At 47.8% G+C, this 16042-nt stretch overlaps 1 protein-coding gene across 1 annotated transcript; it reads left to right on the top strand.

The window, feature by feature from the left end:
* Nucleotides 1–12715: 12715 nt before the first annotated feature.
* Nucleotides 12716–15223, top strand: LOC123072574 ((DL)-glycerol-3-phosphatase 2). Its single transcript, XM_044496150.1, has 6 exons — nt 12716–12972; nt 13135–13359; nt 14323–14383; nt 14482–14629; nt 14737–14813; nt 14896–15223. Exons 1-6 carry the CDS (start codon nt 12756–12758, stop codon nt 15017–15019), a joined length of 852 nt encoding a protein of 283 aa, XP_044352085.1. The 5' UTR covers nt 12716–12755; the 3' UTR covers nt 15020–15223.
* The last annotated feature ends 819 nt before the right edge of the window (nt 15224–16042 follow it).

The following is a 16042-nucleotide window of genomic DNA, read 5'->3' as shown; positions in this document are numbered from 1 at the left end:
GGACCTGACTATCTAGTTGTTTATCCTTAGTAGCCTCTCTTACCGGGAAATGTCTCCTAGTGCTTCCACTGAGCCCTGGTAGCTTGCTACTGCTCCGAAACACTTAGGCTGGCCGGCATATGTCCTTCTTCATTCCTGTGTCTGTCCCTTCGAGGAAATGTCACGCGGTGTCTACCGGAGTCCTGTTAGCCTGCTACAGCCCGATTTACCGGAGTCCTGCTAGCCCAGTTGCTATAGCCCGAATTCACTCGCTGATGACCGACACGTTCGATGCTGGGTCATGTATGCCTGTCCCTGTAAGTTAGTGCCACTTCGGGTTCACGACTAGCCATGTCAGCCCGGGTTCTTGTCATATGGATGCTAGCGACACTATCATATACGTGTGCCAAAAGGCGCAAATGGTCCTGGGCATGGTAAGGCGACACCATGGGAATACCGTGCGTGAGGCCACAAAGTGATATGAGGTGTTACATGCTAGATTGGTGTGGCATAGAATCGGTGTCCTGACAGCTTTGGTATCAGAGCCTGACTGCCTGTAGGATTACCAAGCCAAACTGGTCGAAGTTGAGTCTAGAAATTCTTTAGTTATGTAAGGGAATTTATTGTGGGAAGGAACGTAAGGCTCTTTTTACTCCTTTACCTCATGGCCTTATGATCTGAGTCATCCTATCTTTCCTGCGGGGTTAAGGAACTAGGCTTTCTCTCCTATCTATCAGGATCACGTGTTACTACTCTGTAGTCCCATAGGATTGATTGATTAGAGTCATACCCCAGTTTTCGAGTACTTCCGGTGTAGCCTTTTTAGTACTGTCCCAGAACCTTGAGTGATGATGTTGAGTATGGTACTACCCCATTTTAGCAGGATGTCTCATTCTGAGCATTTTACTGCCGTTATGCTGTCGGAATTTCTCTAGGAGTTTGAGAGTTACTAATTTCCTTGTCCTACATTCTATAGCCTATAGTTGATGTTGATTCCGTCCTTGGTTTCGTTTCTCAGGATGTCATCAGTTAAGCGAAGTTCTGTTGCTCGTAGCTAGAACCACGGAGATGATAGAGATGAGGATCCTCCCGACCAGCCTTCATTGACAGAGTTCATGTTAGAAATGGAGAGGAACAAGAGTGAGTCTAACCGCTTGTTGGCACGTATTGAGGAGAACACCGCACATCAGTTCGAAGGGTCTGCAACCATTCATGACTTCATCCGCTTGCACCCACCTACCTTTCATCATTCCATCGAGCCACTCGATGCAGATGACTGGCTCCATAGCATCACTCATAAGTTGCGTTCCGCGAACGTAGCTGAACATGACAAGGTCACCTATGCCACATACCACCTGGAAGGTCCTGCTAGTCTTTGGTGGCAGAACTATGAGGCTATGCTTCCAGCTGGCCAGATTCCTACCTGGAGAGATTTCACTGAGGCTTTTCGCGAGCATCACATTCCTGAAGCCCTCATCGATCGCAAGAGAGAAGAGTTCTGTAGTTTCACCCAGAGTAAGATGGCTATTGATGCTTACAGTAGAGAGTTTGAGAATCTCGCCCGCTATGCCACAGAAGAGGTGTCCACGGACGCCAAGAAGCAGGCTAGGTTCCGGAAGGGTCTCAACCCCAAGTTGCATCGTGATCTCCACCTGCATCATTGTGATACATTCCAAGCTCTTGTGAACAAGGCCATCAATGCAGAGACAGCTCAGCTCACTTACGAGGAGTCTCGTAAGCACAACCGTGATTTGGGATCTTCCTCCGGTTCTGGTCCTCAGAAGCACCGGATATGGGTTCCAAACTCCGCTCTTCCTTCGGGATATTCACCAAGACCATCTTACATGGCGCCTCACCCAGCTCAGTCGTATGCTCTACCCAGGCCTACTGGTAGACCGCTTGTCAGTGCGGGTCCACGTCCAACCTCAGGGACTTGCTTCACATGTGGGAAGCCAGGACACTATGCACGTGACTGCTCTCAGACTAGTTATGCCCCACCCCAGCCCGAGAAGTCTGTTGGCCATGGTAAGCCATCACGCAAGATGATCAGTGTCAAGTCAGCCCCCACTGAACGTGGACGTGTGCATCACGTCTCAGCTAAAGACGCTCATGATGATTCGGATGTCGTTCTTGGTACACTCCTTGTCAATTGTCATCCAACATCGGTTCTATTCGATACTGGAGCATATCACTCCTTCATTTCTGAAGGCTATGCTCGTTTGCACGACATGTCATTTTGTGATATGCCAACTCCGCTTGAAATCCAAACCCCAGGGTCTAGATGGCAGACCACCAGAATCAGCCATGGTAACGAGATCCTTGTTGACAGACTTGTATTCCTTGCATCACTTATAGCCCTCAAGTCTACAGATATTAACATCATCTTGGGTATGGACTGGATGAAAGCTCATTATGCCAAGATTGATTGTTACACTAGGTTTGTTCAGCTTACACACCCATCTGGCAAGATAGACACTGTCTCCACTGGAGTTGCAAGGCGTCAGCTCTATTCTCACAATGCCAACCCTCTTCCAGACCTTGAAGATATCCCGGTAGTCTGTGACTTTCCAGATGTCTTTCAAGAGGAACTGCCAGGTGTTCCACCTGACAGAGATGTAGAGTTCATCATAGATCTTATCCCAGGAACTGCTCCAATCTCCAGGAGACCTTACAAGATGGCACCCTTAGAACTAGCCGAGCTTAAGAAACAACTTGATGAGTCCTTGCAAAAGGGTTTCATCCGTCCTAGTTCTTCTCCTTGGGCTTGCCCCGTCCTCTTCGTCAAGAAGAAGGATGGTACGGACCGGATGGTTGTGGATTATCGTCCCGTTAATTTGGTCACGATAAAGAACAAGTATCCACTCCCCAGGATCAATGACCTGTATGATCAGCTCGTTGGATCGTCAGTCTTCTCCAAGATGGATTTGAGGTTAGGCTACCACCAAATCAAGATCAGAAATGGGGACATTCCCAAGACAGCTTTTGTCACTCGTTATGGCCAGTACGAGTACACCGTCATGTCCTTTGGTCTAACCAACGCTCCAGCTACATTCTCCCGCTTGATGAACTCGATCTTCATGGAGTACTTAGATAAGTTCGTCGTGGTTTACCTCGATGATATTCTTATTTACTCGAAGAACGAGGAGGAGCATGCCGAACATCTTAGACTTGTGTTAGAAAAACTCAGAGAGCACAGCCTCTATGCCAAGTTCTCCAAGTGTGAATTTTGGTTGCCAGAAGTGACCTACTTAGGCCACGTAATCTCCGGTAAGGGCATTGCTGTCAATCCCGAGAGAGTTAAGGCCGTTCTCGATTGGACTCCACCTGAAACCGCTAAACAAGTTAGGAGTTTCCTTGGTCTAGCCAGCTATTGTCGCCGCTTTGTTGAAAACTTCTCCAAAGTGGCCAAACCTCTCATGGAACTTCTCAAGAAAGATAAAAAGTTTGAGTGGTCCCCACAGTGTGAGTACAGTTTTCAGGAACTGAAAAGACGCCTAACATCTGCTCCCATACTTGTGCCACCGGATTTCACGAAGGACTTTGTTATCTACTGCGATGCCTCACGACAGGGACTAGGTTGCATTCTTATGCAGGATCGTCATGTGATTGCCTATGCATCTCAACAGTTGCATCGACATGAGGAGAATTATCCTACACATGATCTAGAGCTTGCAGCCATAGTATATGCACTCAAGACCTGGCGACATTACCTCCTTGGTAAACATTGCGAGATCTACACCGATCACCAGAGTCTCAAGTATATCTTCACCCAACCGGATCTGAACCTTAGGCAAAGATGTTGGTTGGAGGTGATCTCAGATTATGATCTAGGGATTACATACACTCCAGGAAAAGCCAATGTCATGGCTGATGCGCTAAGTCATAAATCCTATTGCAACAATCTCATGTTGCAGCAGGGCCAACCACTTCTCCATGAGGAATTCTGTAACCTTAACCTTCACATTTCTCCTCACGGATTCCTTTCTACCTTGGTGGCGAAACCTACTCTTGTGGATCATATCATAGAAGCCTAGAAGCATGATACGGGGATTACCCGGATCAAGAGAAACATTGCCAAAGGTGTTGCTGGAAGTTTCTCTATAGCTAATCGAGGTGTTGTTTTCTTTGGGAACCGCCTGGTGGTCCCCAAGAAGCAACATCTTCGACAATTGATTCTTAAGGAGGCGCATGAATCTCCTCTCACGATTCATCCCGGTAGTACTAAGATGTATCAGGACCTACGCCAGAGGTTCTGGTGGACTAGGATGAAGAGAGAAATCGCTCAGTTTATTGCTAACTGTGATGTTTGTCGTCGCGTTAAGGCAGAGCATCAAAGACCTGCTGGCACCCTTCAGCCTTTAGCTATTCCTGAATGGAAATGTGATAAAGTTGGTATGGACCTCATCACCGTCTTTCGAAGGACCAAGAAAGGGAATAACGCTATCTTCGTAGTCGTTGATCGTCTTTCCAAAGTGGCTCACTTCCTTCCTGTTCGAGAGAGTATCTCTGCTAGTCAGCTCGCTGACTTATACATTTCTCGGATAGTGTCACTCCATGGTGTTCCACTAGAGATCAATTCAGACCGTGGCAGTCTTTTCACTTCTCATTTCTGGGAGAGTTTCCAAACTGCCATGGGAACCCATCTTTCCTTCAGTACCGCTTTCCACCCTCAGTCGAGTGGTCAGGTGGAAAGGGTCAACCAAATTCTCGAAGACATGCTTAGAGCTTGCGTTATCTCATTCAGTATGGATTGGGAGAAATGTCTTCCTTTCGCCGAGTTTGCTTATAACAATAGCTATCAATCCAGTCTCAAGAAAGCTCCTTTTGAGGTTCTCTATGGACGAAGATGTCGAACACCTTTGAACTGGTCAGAAACCGGTGAAAGACAATTCTTTGGACCGGACATGATCCAGGAGGCAGAAGAGCAAGTTCGCATCATTCGTGAGAATTTGAAAACAGCCCAGTCTCGTCAAAAGAGCCAGTATGATCGTCATCATAAGGATATGACTTATGAAGTTGGCAACAAAGCTTACCTTCGGGTTACTCCCTTGAAGTGTACCCATCGATTCGGTATCAAGGGCAAGTTGGCTCCTCGTTACATTGGTCCTTTTCGCATTCTCGCTAAACGAGGAGAGGTTGCCTACCAGTTGGAACTACCCCCACATCTTTCCAGAGTGCATGATGTCTTCCACGTCTCTCAACTCAGGCGTTGCTTCTCGGATCCCATCCGCGGAGTGGACCACGAAACGCTTGATCTCCAAGATAACCTCACATATCGAGAGTACCCTGTTCGCATTCTTGATCAAGCAGAGTGTGTCACTCGACGTCATAACATCAAGTTTCTCAAGGTTCAGTGGTCTCATCATTCCGAGAGAGAATCTACTTGGGAGCGAGAAGATCGTCTTCGACTGGAGTACCCCACTTTCTTTCCGTTGACCCGTGAATCTCGGGACGAGATTCTTTCAAGTGGGGGCGAGTTGTCACATCCCTAGTTCTGGTATGACCTAGGCTAGCTAGTCATTTGTGCATCATGTTTAAATTCCATTTAAATTTGAAATGAGGATTTGTGAAACCCTCAGAATCATTTCTGAAAATGACCCAAATAAAAATTGCTCCAAAATGGTCCAAGAAAATGCTCATGTTGCTCTCTGAAAATATTGGACAGAGATAAAAATCAAACCAATATTTTTAAGAGCTCATAAGTATTTATTTTGGGCATTTGGAATTAATGCATAATTATTTGCATTGGATATATATTTGTTATATATATAATATATGTCCAAAAATTATGCCATTTGTTGAGGAGCTCTGGAATAATACCACTAGTTCCTACAAAAATTGGCATAAGCAAATAAAATGATTTAGTATTTTTATTAAATCAAAACAAATGTCAGAAAATAGAAAAAGAAATAGGTAAAAGTGGAACTACCTGGACTTACCTGCAGCCCCTGTGCAGCCCAGCGGCCTAGCAGGCCGGCCCAGCCAGCAGGCGGCCCAGCCCAACTGCCAGGAGCTTCTTCAAGCTCCTGCCAGTAGGAGCAGCTACGTGGCCGGCATGCTGCAGCCACGCCACCACCTCCTCCCTGCCTGCATGTCCTCCCTCTCGTTGCTCTGGATGCTCCACGCGACGCCACGCGACGCCCCGTACCCCTCTCACTCTCCCCCGGTCCTCTCCTCTCCTCTCCCTCGCCTTCTCTCTCGCGTCCGAACGCGCCGGCCGCCGCCGAGGAGCACCACCGCGTCCACCGGCCACCCCTCGCCCTGTCGCTGCGCCCAGAAGCTCCGCCACATCGCCGGCTACCTCCCTGTCAAGCCACGCGCCTCGGGAGGCCCTGGAGAGCCGCCTCGCCGCCGTCTTCATCTCCGGTCGCCGGAGATTATTTTCGCCGCCCCACCGTCTTCAGCGCGTCCCCGAGCTCGCCGACAAGCCCGTCGAGTCCGCCGTGAGCATCTCCCCGCTTCCCCTCTTTTCTCCCCCTCGTTCCCGCGTCGTAGTCGTCGTTTCCACCATGGCCGAAGCCATCACCGCCGCAGCTCCTCGCCGTCGTGGCCACAGCCGCGCGCGCTCACAATGGAGCGCCTCACCGTGCTCAGGAAGCTCCCAGGAGCCTAACGCACACACCCACTCGCCCTCTCGCGCACCGTAGCGCCGAACCCAACCCCGACCGAGCTTCGGCCGCCGCCGAGCTCGTCGCCGGCGCCACTCCGGCCACTCCCCGGCCGAGCCACCACCACGGTTGGATGCGGACGAGCGTCCGCATCCCATAGCTGTGCTTCGCGCGCCAAACGGAGCCCTGTGGGCGATTTCCGCGGTGCCCCACCGTCTCGGGCCTTGCCGGCGGCTTAATGCCGGTGAGGTTTGAACCTTTGACCTTCGCCGGCCGTCAGGTGGGCCCCGTGGATCAGGTGATTAGCTTAAGGCTAATCACCATCTAACTAACCCGACACTGACAGTGGGCCCCAGCGCCCTAATATTTTAATTAGATTAGTATAAAACCCCGATTAACCCTTAGACACTGACGTGTGGACCCCACACATCAGGTTTGACCCGAGTCAGCCACAGTTGACCTGCTGACGTCATGCTTACTCAATGCTGACGCAATAATGATTTCTGGAATTATTTTAACTCAGAAAATTCTAGAAAATGATTCAAACTTCAAAAAATCATAGAAATTCAACCATAGCTCAGATTGAAATAATTTATATATGAAAAATTATCAGAAAAATGCAATCTTTCCATCTGTACCAGTTCATGCATGACAAACGAACTTAAACCTGCTGTATAGGTGAAAACATATGAATGGCATTTATAAATGTTAAGTTTGGAGTTGCATTTGAACCCTTGGTTCAAATGGACTTCATTCAAACAGAATGCTAGTTGCATTAGCTCAAAACAGCATCACATCTACATGCCATGTTCATGCATCATATTGTTGCATATGCTTGTGTATTGATCGTCGACACCATTCCTTCTCGATAGGTCCTGCTCCGGAGACCGTTCCAGAGTACCTGTCTGAGGAGCAGTGCCCCCTCTGTTGATCTACCAGGCAAGCAAACCCCCTTGTTCATTCCGATACAATCCTACTCTCTCGCTCCTGCTCTCAGTTATTGCATTAGGACAACAACGATTCATCTGCTACTTTGTGCTGCGGTAGTTGAACCCATTCCTTTGCATGACCTGTCATTGCCACAGTAAATAGTTGAAACCCACTAGCATGTGTAGGAGTTGATTGAAGCCATTGTTGTGTTTCTACCATGCTATGCCTGCTATTGCTTAGAGTTGTGTCAGGTCTGATTCATTGGGAATGAATTGGAGTGCAGTGTTCTATGTTCTGATGCTGAGAGTTAAGTGTGTGAACACGATTTGGTAAAGGTAGCGGTGAGAGGCCATGTAGGAGTACATGGTGGGTTGTCTCACTGGGACCGTCCTTAAGCACCGAGTTCTATGTATGTTGTCCAATGACTCGATACTACCACACATTGGGATCCTTAATTGACTCTCTCGACTTATTAACCGACTTGATCTCTGTCCAGGAGTCGCAACTAGTTTCTGGTGTTTGTAGGTAGTGCTATTTTTCTACCAAGTGGCACCCGGCAGGGTGGGCTTGGGACAGACTAGGCACACGTGGCCTGGTGTATCGAGTGGCACCCGGATGGTGGGCTCGGGAACCCTGCACACATCGTTTGGGGCCGTGAGCGAAACCCCGGCCGGATCTCCTTCCGGATGGAACCCGAATAGGCGATAAACCTGGACTAGAGTCTTGTGTGGTTAGTCAGGTTGTGGCCGACACCCTCGCCAGGCTTCCGCTTGAAGGTTGCCGAGTTACATGACGTGTACATGGCGGTAAGTGGCGAGAGCGTGTGTGAAGAAGTACACCCCTGTAGGGTTAACATGATCTATTCGAATAGCCGGGTCCGCGGTTATGGACTTCTTGGATGCTTACATGGTACATAGACAACTTGAAGTGGATACTCTAAAATATTCAAGACAAAGTGTGAGTGCTATGGATGGCCTTCTCGTAGGGAGACGGGGATGAATCCATAGTAGTGTATTGTGTGGTGATTAGTGGACTCGTGTGCGCCATATCACCTCAGAGAAGTTCTCGTAGTCGTAGAACAGGATAGCCACAGAGTCAAAGCTGGCTTGCTGCAACTAAACCCCACATTACCCTCTTGATACAAATGCATGTATGATAGGATCTGATGTAAGTCTTGCTGAGTACCTTTGTACTCATGTTGCTTTATTTATGTTTTTGCAGCGGAGACTTCGGTCTTACTAGTGTTTCTGTGGACTTCGACGAGTAGCTTGTACCTCAGCTACGATCTTGCTCGGATGTTGTAGATAGTCAGGCTCTTTAGCCTTTTTCATTTGTAGATGTCTGTACTCAGACATGTAATGCTTCCGCTTGTTGCTTGTTTGCTCTGAATGTTGGGTCATGTGACCCCTGTTTGTAATAAATGCTATGATGGCTCTTCTGAGCCTTATCTATATGAGTTGTTGAGTTATGCTGTGATGACATGTTGTATAGCACATACTTGCATGTTATGTGTATGTGTAATGTGTATTGCTATGTGTGGGATCTGACTATCTAGTTATTTATCCTTAGTAGCCTCTCTTACCGGGAAATGTCTCCTAGTGCTTCCACTGAGCCCTGGTAGCTTGCTACTGCTCCGGAAACTTAGGCTGGCTGGCATGTGTCCTTCTTCGTTCCTGTGTCTGTCCCTTCGGGGAAATGTCACGCGGTGTCTACCGGAGTCCTGTTAGCCTGCTACAACCCGGTTTACCGGAGTCCTGCTAGCCCAGTTGCTACAGCCAGGATTCACTCGCTGATGACCGACACGTTCGATGTTGGGTCATGTATGCCTGTCCCTATAAGTTAGTGCCACTTCGGGTTCACGACTAGCCATGTCAGCCCGGGTTCTTGTCATATGGATGCTAGCGACACTATCATATACGTGTGCCAAAAGGCGCAAACGGTCCCGGGCATGGTAAGGCGACACCCGTGGGAATACCGTGCGTGAGGCCACAAAGTGATATGAGGTGTTTACATGCTAGATCGGTGTGGCATAGAATCGGGGTCCTGACAACGTGCCTGAGGACCACCTCCATATCCGTCACCCCCTCCTTGGTGTACATATTTCTATAGGAATTTGTTATCATCTCTTTCAGTTCCTCTGGGTCTTCAACCCGAACCCCTATGGAATTCATCAAAGCTTTAATCATGTTCTTCTTTCTCCTCATGCTCGCTCTCATATGAAAAAAAATGTGTTCTTGTCTCCCTCCGTAAGTCACTCTATCCGTGATCGCTGTCTCCACATCAGCTCTTCTCTGTGATATAATTCGACCAACCTCTCGTTCACCTTCTTCTCTTCATAATTAGGACCTGGACGACCAGGTATATTTCACATCTCTTCAAGTTTCCTTTTTAGCTCCTTTATCTCATGGCACACTGACCCGAAAGTCCTTCTATCCCATCTTCTTAAGTTACTTGACAGATCAGCCAGCTTAAACTTTAAATCCTCCATTCTATCCCCTTGCAGCGAAGCCGCCCAGGAGGCTGTAATTGTGTCTTTCAACTTCTCATGAGTTTCCCATGCTACCTCATAGCGAAATAACTTCTTCCTTACTTGGCGCCGTTGCTCATCCAAATTAAGCTATAGCTGGATCGGTCCATGGTCTGAAGTTGCTGCAGTTAGATGATTGACACAAGCAAGTGGAAACAGAGAACACCACTCGGTCGACCCGAGGGCCCGATCCAATCTTACTCTTGTATAGGAACCCCCCATCACTTTCTTCTCAAAAGTCCAGAATCTGCCTTCGTAACCAATATCCATGAGCATGCATCCACCATGTCCCTAAACCCTTGGATCTGAGCGTTACTTCTCTCTCCAACTCCCTCATGTTCTTCCGAATGTAGACCTTCATTGAAATCTCCTATGCATAGTCAGGGGAGAGGGCTTAAACTTGCAATATTTTTCATTGTTTCCCAAGTATGGTGTCTTAGGTGCGTTTGGGCTTCACCATACACCACTGTCAGTCTCCAGGGGTCAAAACCCGGATCCCTCACCTCACAATCCACATGGTAATCCGAGTAAACAGAAATAACTATATTTATTGAATTATTCCAAAACAAACCAATGCCTCCACTTCTACCTACACTGCTGATAGCATAACCATTTTCATAACCAATTGAAGTAGCTAAACCTTCTACCCTAACTTTATCAATTTGAGTTTCTACTATACAAAGTAAGGTAGGAGCAAAATTCTTCACGATCTTGCGAAGCTCGCGAATTGTCGAGGCTTTGCCCACACCTAGACAATTCCAACAGATTATACTCATTGCTGCCGGCGGTACTCCTCGGGGGAGCCCGCCGATGCTTCATGGTTTGCTTTGATCACCTCCATCCTGCTATCCTTTTCTCCTTCATTACCACCTGCTGCCGAACTATCCAGCTTCCTTCCCTGATCAACACCCTTCTTCAGCCTCTTCACTTCTTTTCTCGGAGAGACATACACCGGTAGCAGTGGCGGCACCCCCGACAGCTTCTCCCCCACCACCAAGGCCGTCGACACCCCTTCTGTCATTGCTGCTCCTCCCATCACCACAGCCGGTCCAAGTAAATTCGCTGCAGTGTTGTCAGCTGAAGTCCACTTAAGCGAGCCTCCTACTGGTCCATCCACCTCCTCCCAAGTTGTGCTCCTACCCAGATGCCCCAAAACGGGAGCCTCAGCTCCATTATTCTCATTCATGGGAGCTTTATTTCTGCCCCCTTCTTGCTCATGAACCTGCGGCTGTCGTTGCTCATATTGCTGCAGATTAGACTGTACATTCTCCCCGTCTTTTCCTGCGGTCTCCCCTCCGATCCTGAAGCTGCTCCATGGGTCTGCGGTGGCTGGGTGTTGAAAGGCCAGCTTTGGTTCGGGTTATATGGTGCCCTTCCCCTCCCGCGACCCCCCATCGTGAAGCCTCCCCTTCCTCTCTGTGCTTGAGCATTGCCTCGCCCTGCTTTCGGACTCTCACATTATCTGCATATAAGAAATCGCCCCACTCAAAAGTCGCTTCATCATGTACTCCGTTGCCGCACTCCTCAGGCCAATGCCCGAGCTCCCCACAATTATAAAAAAAGATAGGTAGTTTCTCATACTTTACTGGGTATCTGACCCTCTCATCACCCTTCTTTCCCGTAACAAATCTTTTGATTTTTGCATTTGCATCGATCCTGACTCTCACCCTCACATATTCGCCGAAAAACCAGCCGGAAGCTTTAACTGCACCTCCACCACCTCACCGATCCTTGACGCCAGCCCCTTCACCGCCGACTCAATCAGATAGTTATCAGGCAGGCGATGGATCTGAGCCCACACCTCAATCTTATCCAGCTTGAACGAATCAGGGTTTTTGAAACCGTCATATTCCTCCAGGATCACAGCCTGATCCCTAAACAGCCATGGGCCTTCATACATAGCTTTTTTCCAATCTGCAAGACAACCAAATTGCGTCGAAAACAAGTTCTCCATGATCTTCCTCTAGACTACCGTCTTTGCCAGGTTCCAGGCCGCCCTCATGTCACCGTACAGAGCGTTAGGGCTAAAGGTTTTTGGTGTGTGGACCCTGGCGATCGCTAGCCACTTCGCCAGCTCCATTAGGTCTGGTAGCTCCTCTTCCCAAACAAAATCATCCTCTTCCTCCTCCTGTAGGGTGAGGCGGGCCAGAAGTTCCTCCGCTGTCTCCTTCCCCTCCTCCCTCTGAGTACTCCTGCCGTCCTCCATGGCCGCGATCCGATCTGACGAGAAAGAAAACTAGCGCTCCCCAAAAATCAATCAGACCCCCTGTTCCAAGGCCGGGAAGGATCACAAGGATCCCCCTTGGTCAGCCTGAGTCGAGGGGGTTCGATCGTGCTCCGGGGCGGCGCCGCAGGAAGATTCCCGCGAAGAACGCCGGAAGACGTCGAAACCCTAGTTTATCGCCTAGGGGATAGCCTAAAAAAAGTACGCGAGCAGCGCTATATGCATTTTTGATTGATTATATATGACCTATAAACAACCCAGTAGGTTAAAATCGGCCCAAAAATAGCCCAACAGGCCAAAAAGCACCTGGGACTACGTGCCCGGCATGCTGGTGGGCTGGCCCGACTAGTAAAGAGGACCAGGCCTGAGGGCGTAGCACACCATGCCCCAGTGGGCCGTACTGGCCCGTTTGGCCAGCTCTCGGAGGGAGGAGTATCATTCTGTTCGTTGGCAGCGAAGGACAGGCGCAAATTTGGCCCGGCCCATAATGTTCCAAGCTGCACGAGCTCAGCTTGGTGGAGCAATCATCCGGTCGGCTGGACGAGCTCAGCAGCCGCGCGAGATCCGCACGCCGAAATCCCCCAGATCTCTCTCCCTCCCTCGCGCGCCAATGGCATCGGTGGACGCCGGCGAGGGGCAGGCGGCGCCGGCGCCCAGGGCCACCGTCTCACACGTCATCTTCGACATGGACGGCCTCCTCCTCGGTACCCGCTCCCCGCTCCCCACTCCCCACTTCGCCTTCCGTCGCTTCCCTCGATTCTTGGCATCCGGGCTGGTTCTCGTCTGTCGGGAGCTTCTTGGATGGCTGGATTTGGTATCTTCTTGCGCGTAGCTGATGGTGTCTGGTTCGGTGTGGACGGGCGCAGACACGGAGGGGTTCTACACGGAGGTGCAGGAGAGGATCCTGGCGAGGTACGGCAAGGTGTTCGACTGGTCCCTCAAGGCCAAGATGATGGGCAAGAAGGCCATGGAGTCGGCGCGCATCTTCGTCGACGAGTGCGGCCTCGCCGGCCTGCTCACCCCGGAGCAGTTCCTCGAGGAGCGCGAGGGCATGCTGCAGGAGCTCTTCCCCTCCTGCGCCGTCCTGCCCGGTTTGCTTCTCCCCTTCTAATGACAGATACTCTTTGCGTTGTTTATCTTTCTAATAACTGATGTGTCAAGCTTTGTCACCTGTCAGTTCAGTTGGGTGGGCAACTGAATTGCTGGTTCAGTTTAACATGACTCGATAATCTGTTAGATGGGGAAAAAAGGAAAGGAATTTGAGCTGTAGAAGATCCTTTAAGTCGATTGTAATTGCTTCGGTTGCTTTTGTGGTTGCTACAATCTCCCTTACTAGTTTAATGTCACATGGCAGAAAAATGAGGAACTGAAAGTATTGAGGGCATGCCTTGCCAATTCATTTGGCGTGAACCTCTGCTTTCAGTTTTTACCACACGATGTACTAATATATGCTGCCCAAGACAACATGCCACCTTGTGCTGGTGTTACTCGGGCCATGTTCTTATGTACTACTCCCGCCGATCAAAAAAGCTTATGGCTCAAATGGATGTATCTAGCACTAACTACGGAGGGAGTATAATTATACACTATTAAACCAATGATTTAGAACGGAATTTAAGGGAGTTAATTCTGGGTGTCCTTTGTTTCATGAAAATATTGGTACTTGGTAGCATGAGATCTATCTTCAGTTGATATAATATAAGCAGACGCAATCATTGATTGAACATACTGAAAGAATCTCTATACTGGAAGGTAAAAACATTCAATATTTTTCCTCGAGAAAACGCAAAACTTGTGCTTCGACGCATTTATAGAAATAATAGTTACAACTGTATAATACTAGGCTGAAGCAACTGACCGCTCAAGAGAAGATAAAATCTACCATTTGGACGTCATTTATTTTCCTACTCACTGCTATATTAAAATGTATCATGTGGTTCTCTTTCTTGTTTATTTGAGCTGTTTTTGGCACATAAATGACTTGGAGTAGCATACTGATTAGATATATGTATATGATATTGCTTATGGTGGATAATGAATCGTTTGTCTTGCAGGGGTAGTACGATTGATTCATCATCTCCATGCAAACGAAATACCTATCTGTGTTGCGACAGGGTAATTTCTCTATACTAATCACTTGGCCTCACTGCACGATTCTTCGTTGCTCTTTGTTCTTTACTAAGTTAGAATCATTTATTTATGGTGTCTTTCAGATCCCATAAACGTCATTTTGCACTAAAGACACAGAACCACCAGGAAATGTTTGCCTTGATGCATCATGTTGTCATGGGGGATGACCCTGAGGTGAAGGCTGGCAAGCCATCTCCTGATATTTTCCTTGCTGCCATGAGAAGATTTGAGGTATTAGAATTATTGTTTTAGAACTTCTGTGCTTGCTATGTCCTTCAGAACATTGTGCGCACTCTTTCTTTTCACCTGATATGATTGCCTTGTATTTGTGCTTTTAGGGTAATGTAGAACCAAGTAAGTGCTTGGTCTTTGAAGATGCGCCATCAGGTGTAGGAGCAGCTAAGAATGCTGGCATGTAAGTGGCAACTGCAGTTACACAACTGTGCCTTTTGGCTACTGGGGCATGAAGTGCAAACTATGTTTTTTTTCCTTTGCAGGTATGCAGTGATGGTCCCAGATCCGAGGCTGGATGTTTCGTATCAGAAAGAAGCTGACCAAGTCCTCAGTTCCCTGTTAGATTTCAACCCGACCGAATGGGGCTTGCCACCTTTTAAAGAGTAGTGGAAATTGAGGAGGTTCAAGTGAGTAACAGAACATTGGCAGGTTGATTTACATATGCAAAAGCTGGAATTGTGGTTAAGGTTAGTGGGTAACCATGGAACATTCTTGCTGTGTCTGATTTGGTGGTAGCAAGCTACTGCATATACTTCAATGAAGACCTTCCCATCAAATTTTAAGTGTGCATAAACTATTTTTTTCTTGAAACTTTGTTTTATGTTTATTGTATGATTCTTCTAGCAGTGATATACCTTAGGTATTTGAAGAACGCCTATCTCATACTGTATTTACTTACTGTTAGCTAAGGAGACAAGCAAAGTTTCGTGTTGTCCATGTCTGAAACTTGAACTTAAAACTGAACAAAACATTGTCAGCCAAAATTTAGCAGACCTGAAATGTTGCAGCATAAGTGTGTGATGCCACATATTTTCTGGATAGAACTACCCTAGTTCTTTGGAATTCTTGATAAAGTTCAAGGAATAAGGTGAATATTATGCAGCATGGGCCCTGCTGTTTCATCAAAATAGATAACAAAGTGAAAATGACATGCAGGAATGAGGAAAGGAGAAATAAACATCATTTGCCCACCAGCTAGAATTAATATCATCACACTATCACAGGTTTATTGCTGAAATTGTCCTCATCTTATGCATAAAGAATTCACAAGAATATATAATCAGGTGCAAAAACCTCTCCAATCTTACAAAGAAAGGAAAGGAAAAGGAGGAAAGCATGAAACTTGTAGAACATTAGATCTTAGTCCTATGTCAGTAATCTTTCATTGATACACTTCTTTAATCTACTGATGAACGAATATTCTGGCCCATGAATCTTATGTGTCTTGGGAATCGTCTCTTGCCACACATCCCTCAAATATTTACCTTTTGTCCACAAAGGCCTCAGCCTTTGAACTGATCCGATTTTGCTGTTTCTGCATCCAAAAAGAAAAAGATTGATCGATCCAGCTCAGTATTTGGACTGAACAATGAACAGCAAGTCGCAAAACTATCATAAAAGCACCAAACC

The sequence above is a fragment of the Triticum aestivum genome, chromosome 3B (genome assembly GCF_018294505.1).
Source record: "Triticum aestivum cultivar Chinese Spring chromosome 3B, IWGSC CS RefSeq v2.1, whole genome shotgun sequence".
NCBI lineage: Eukaryota > Viridiplantae > Streptophyta > Magnoliopsida > Poales > Poaceae > Triticum > Triticum aestivum.
The sequence above is the reverse complement of the archived record's forward strand: the minus strand, read 5'-3'. Positions and strand labels throughout refer to the sequence as shown.

What these genes read in the sequence shown, in the direction of transcription:
- LOC123072574 (XM_044496150.1), top strand. Translation starts at nt 12,756, where the DNA reads ATGTTCCAAGCTGCACGAGCTCAGCTTGGTGGAGCAATCATCCGGTCG. An exon ending in CTCCTGCGCCGTCCTGCCCG is followed by an intron (nt 13,360 to 14,322) that starts GTTTGCTTCTCC and finishes TTTGTCTTGCAG; the next exon opens with GGGTAGTACGATTGATTCAT. An exon ending in CTGCCATGAGAAGATTTGAG is followed by an intron (nt 14,630 to 14,736) that starts GTATTAGAATTA and finishes TTGTGCTTTTAG; the next exon opens with GGTAATGTAGAACCAAGTAA.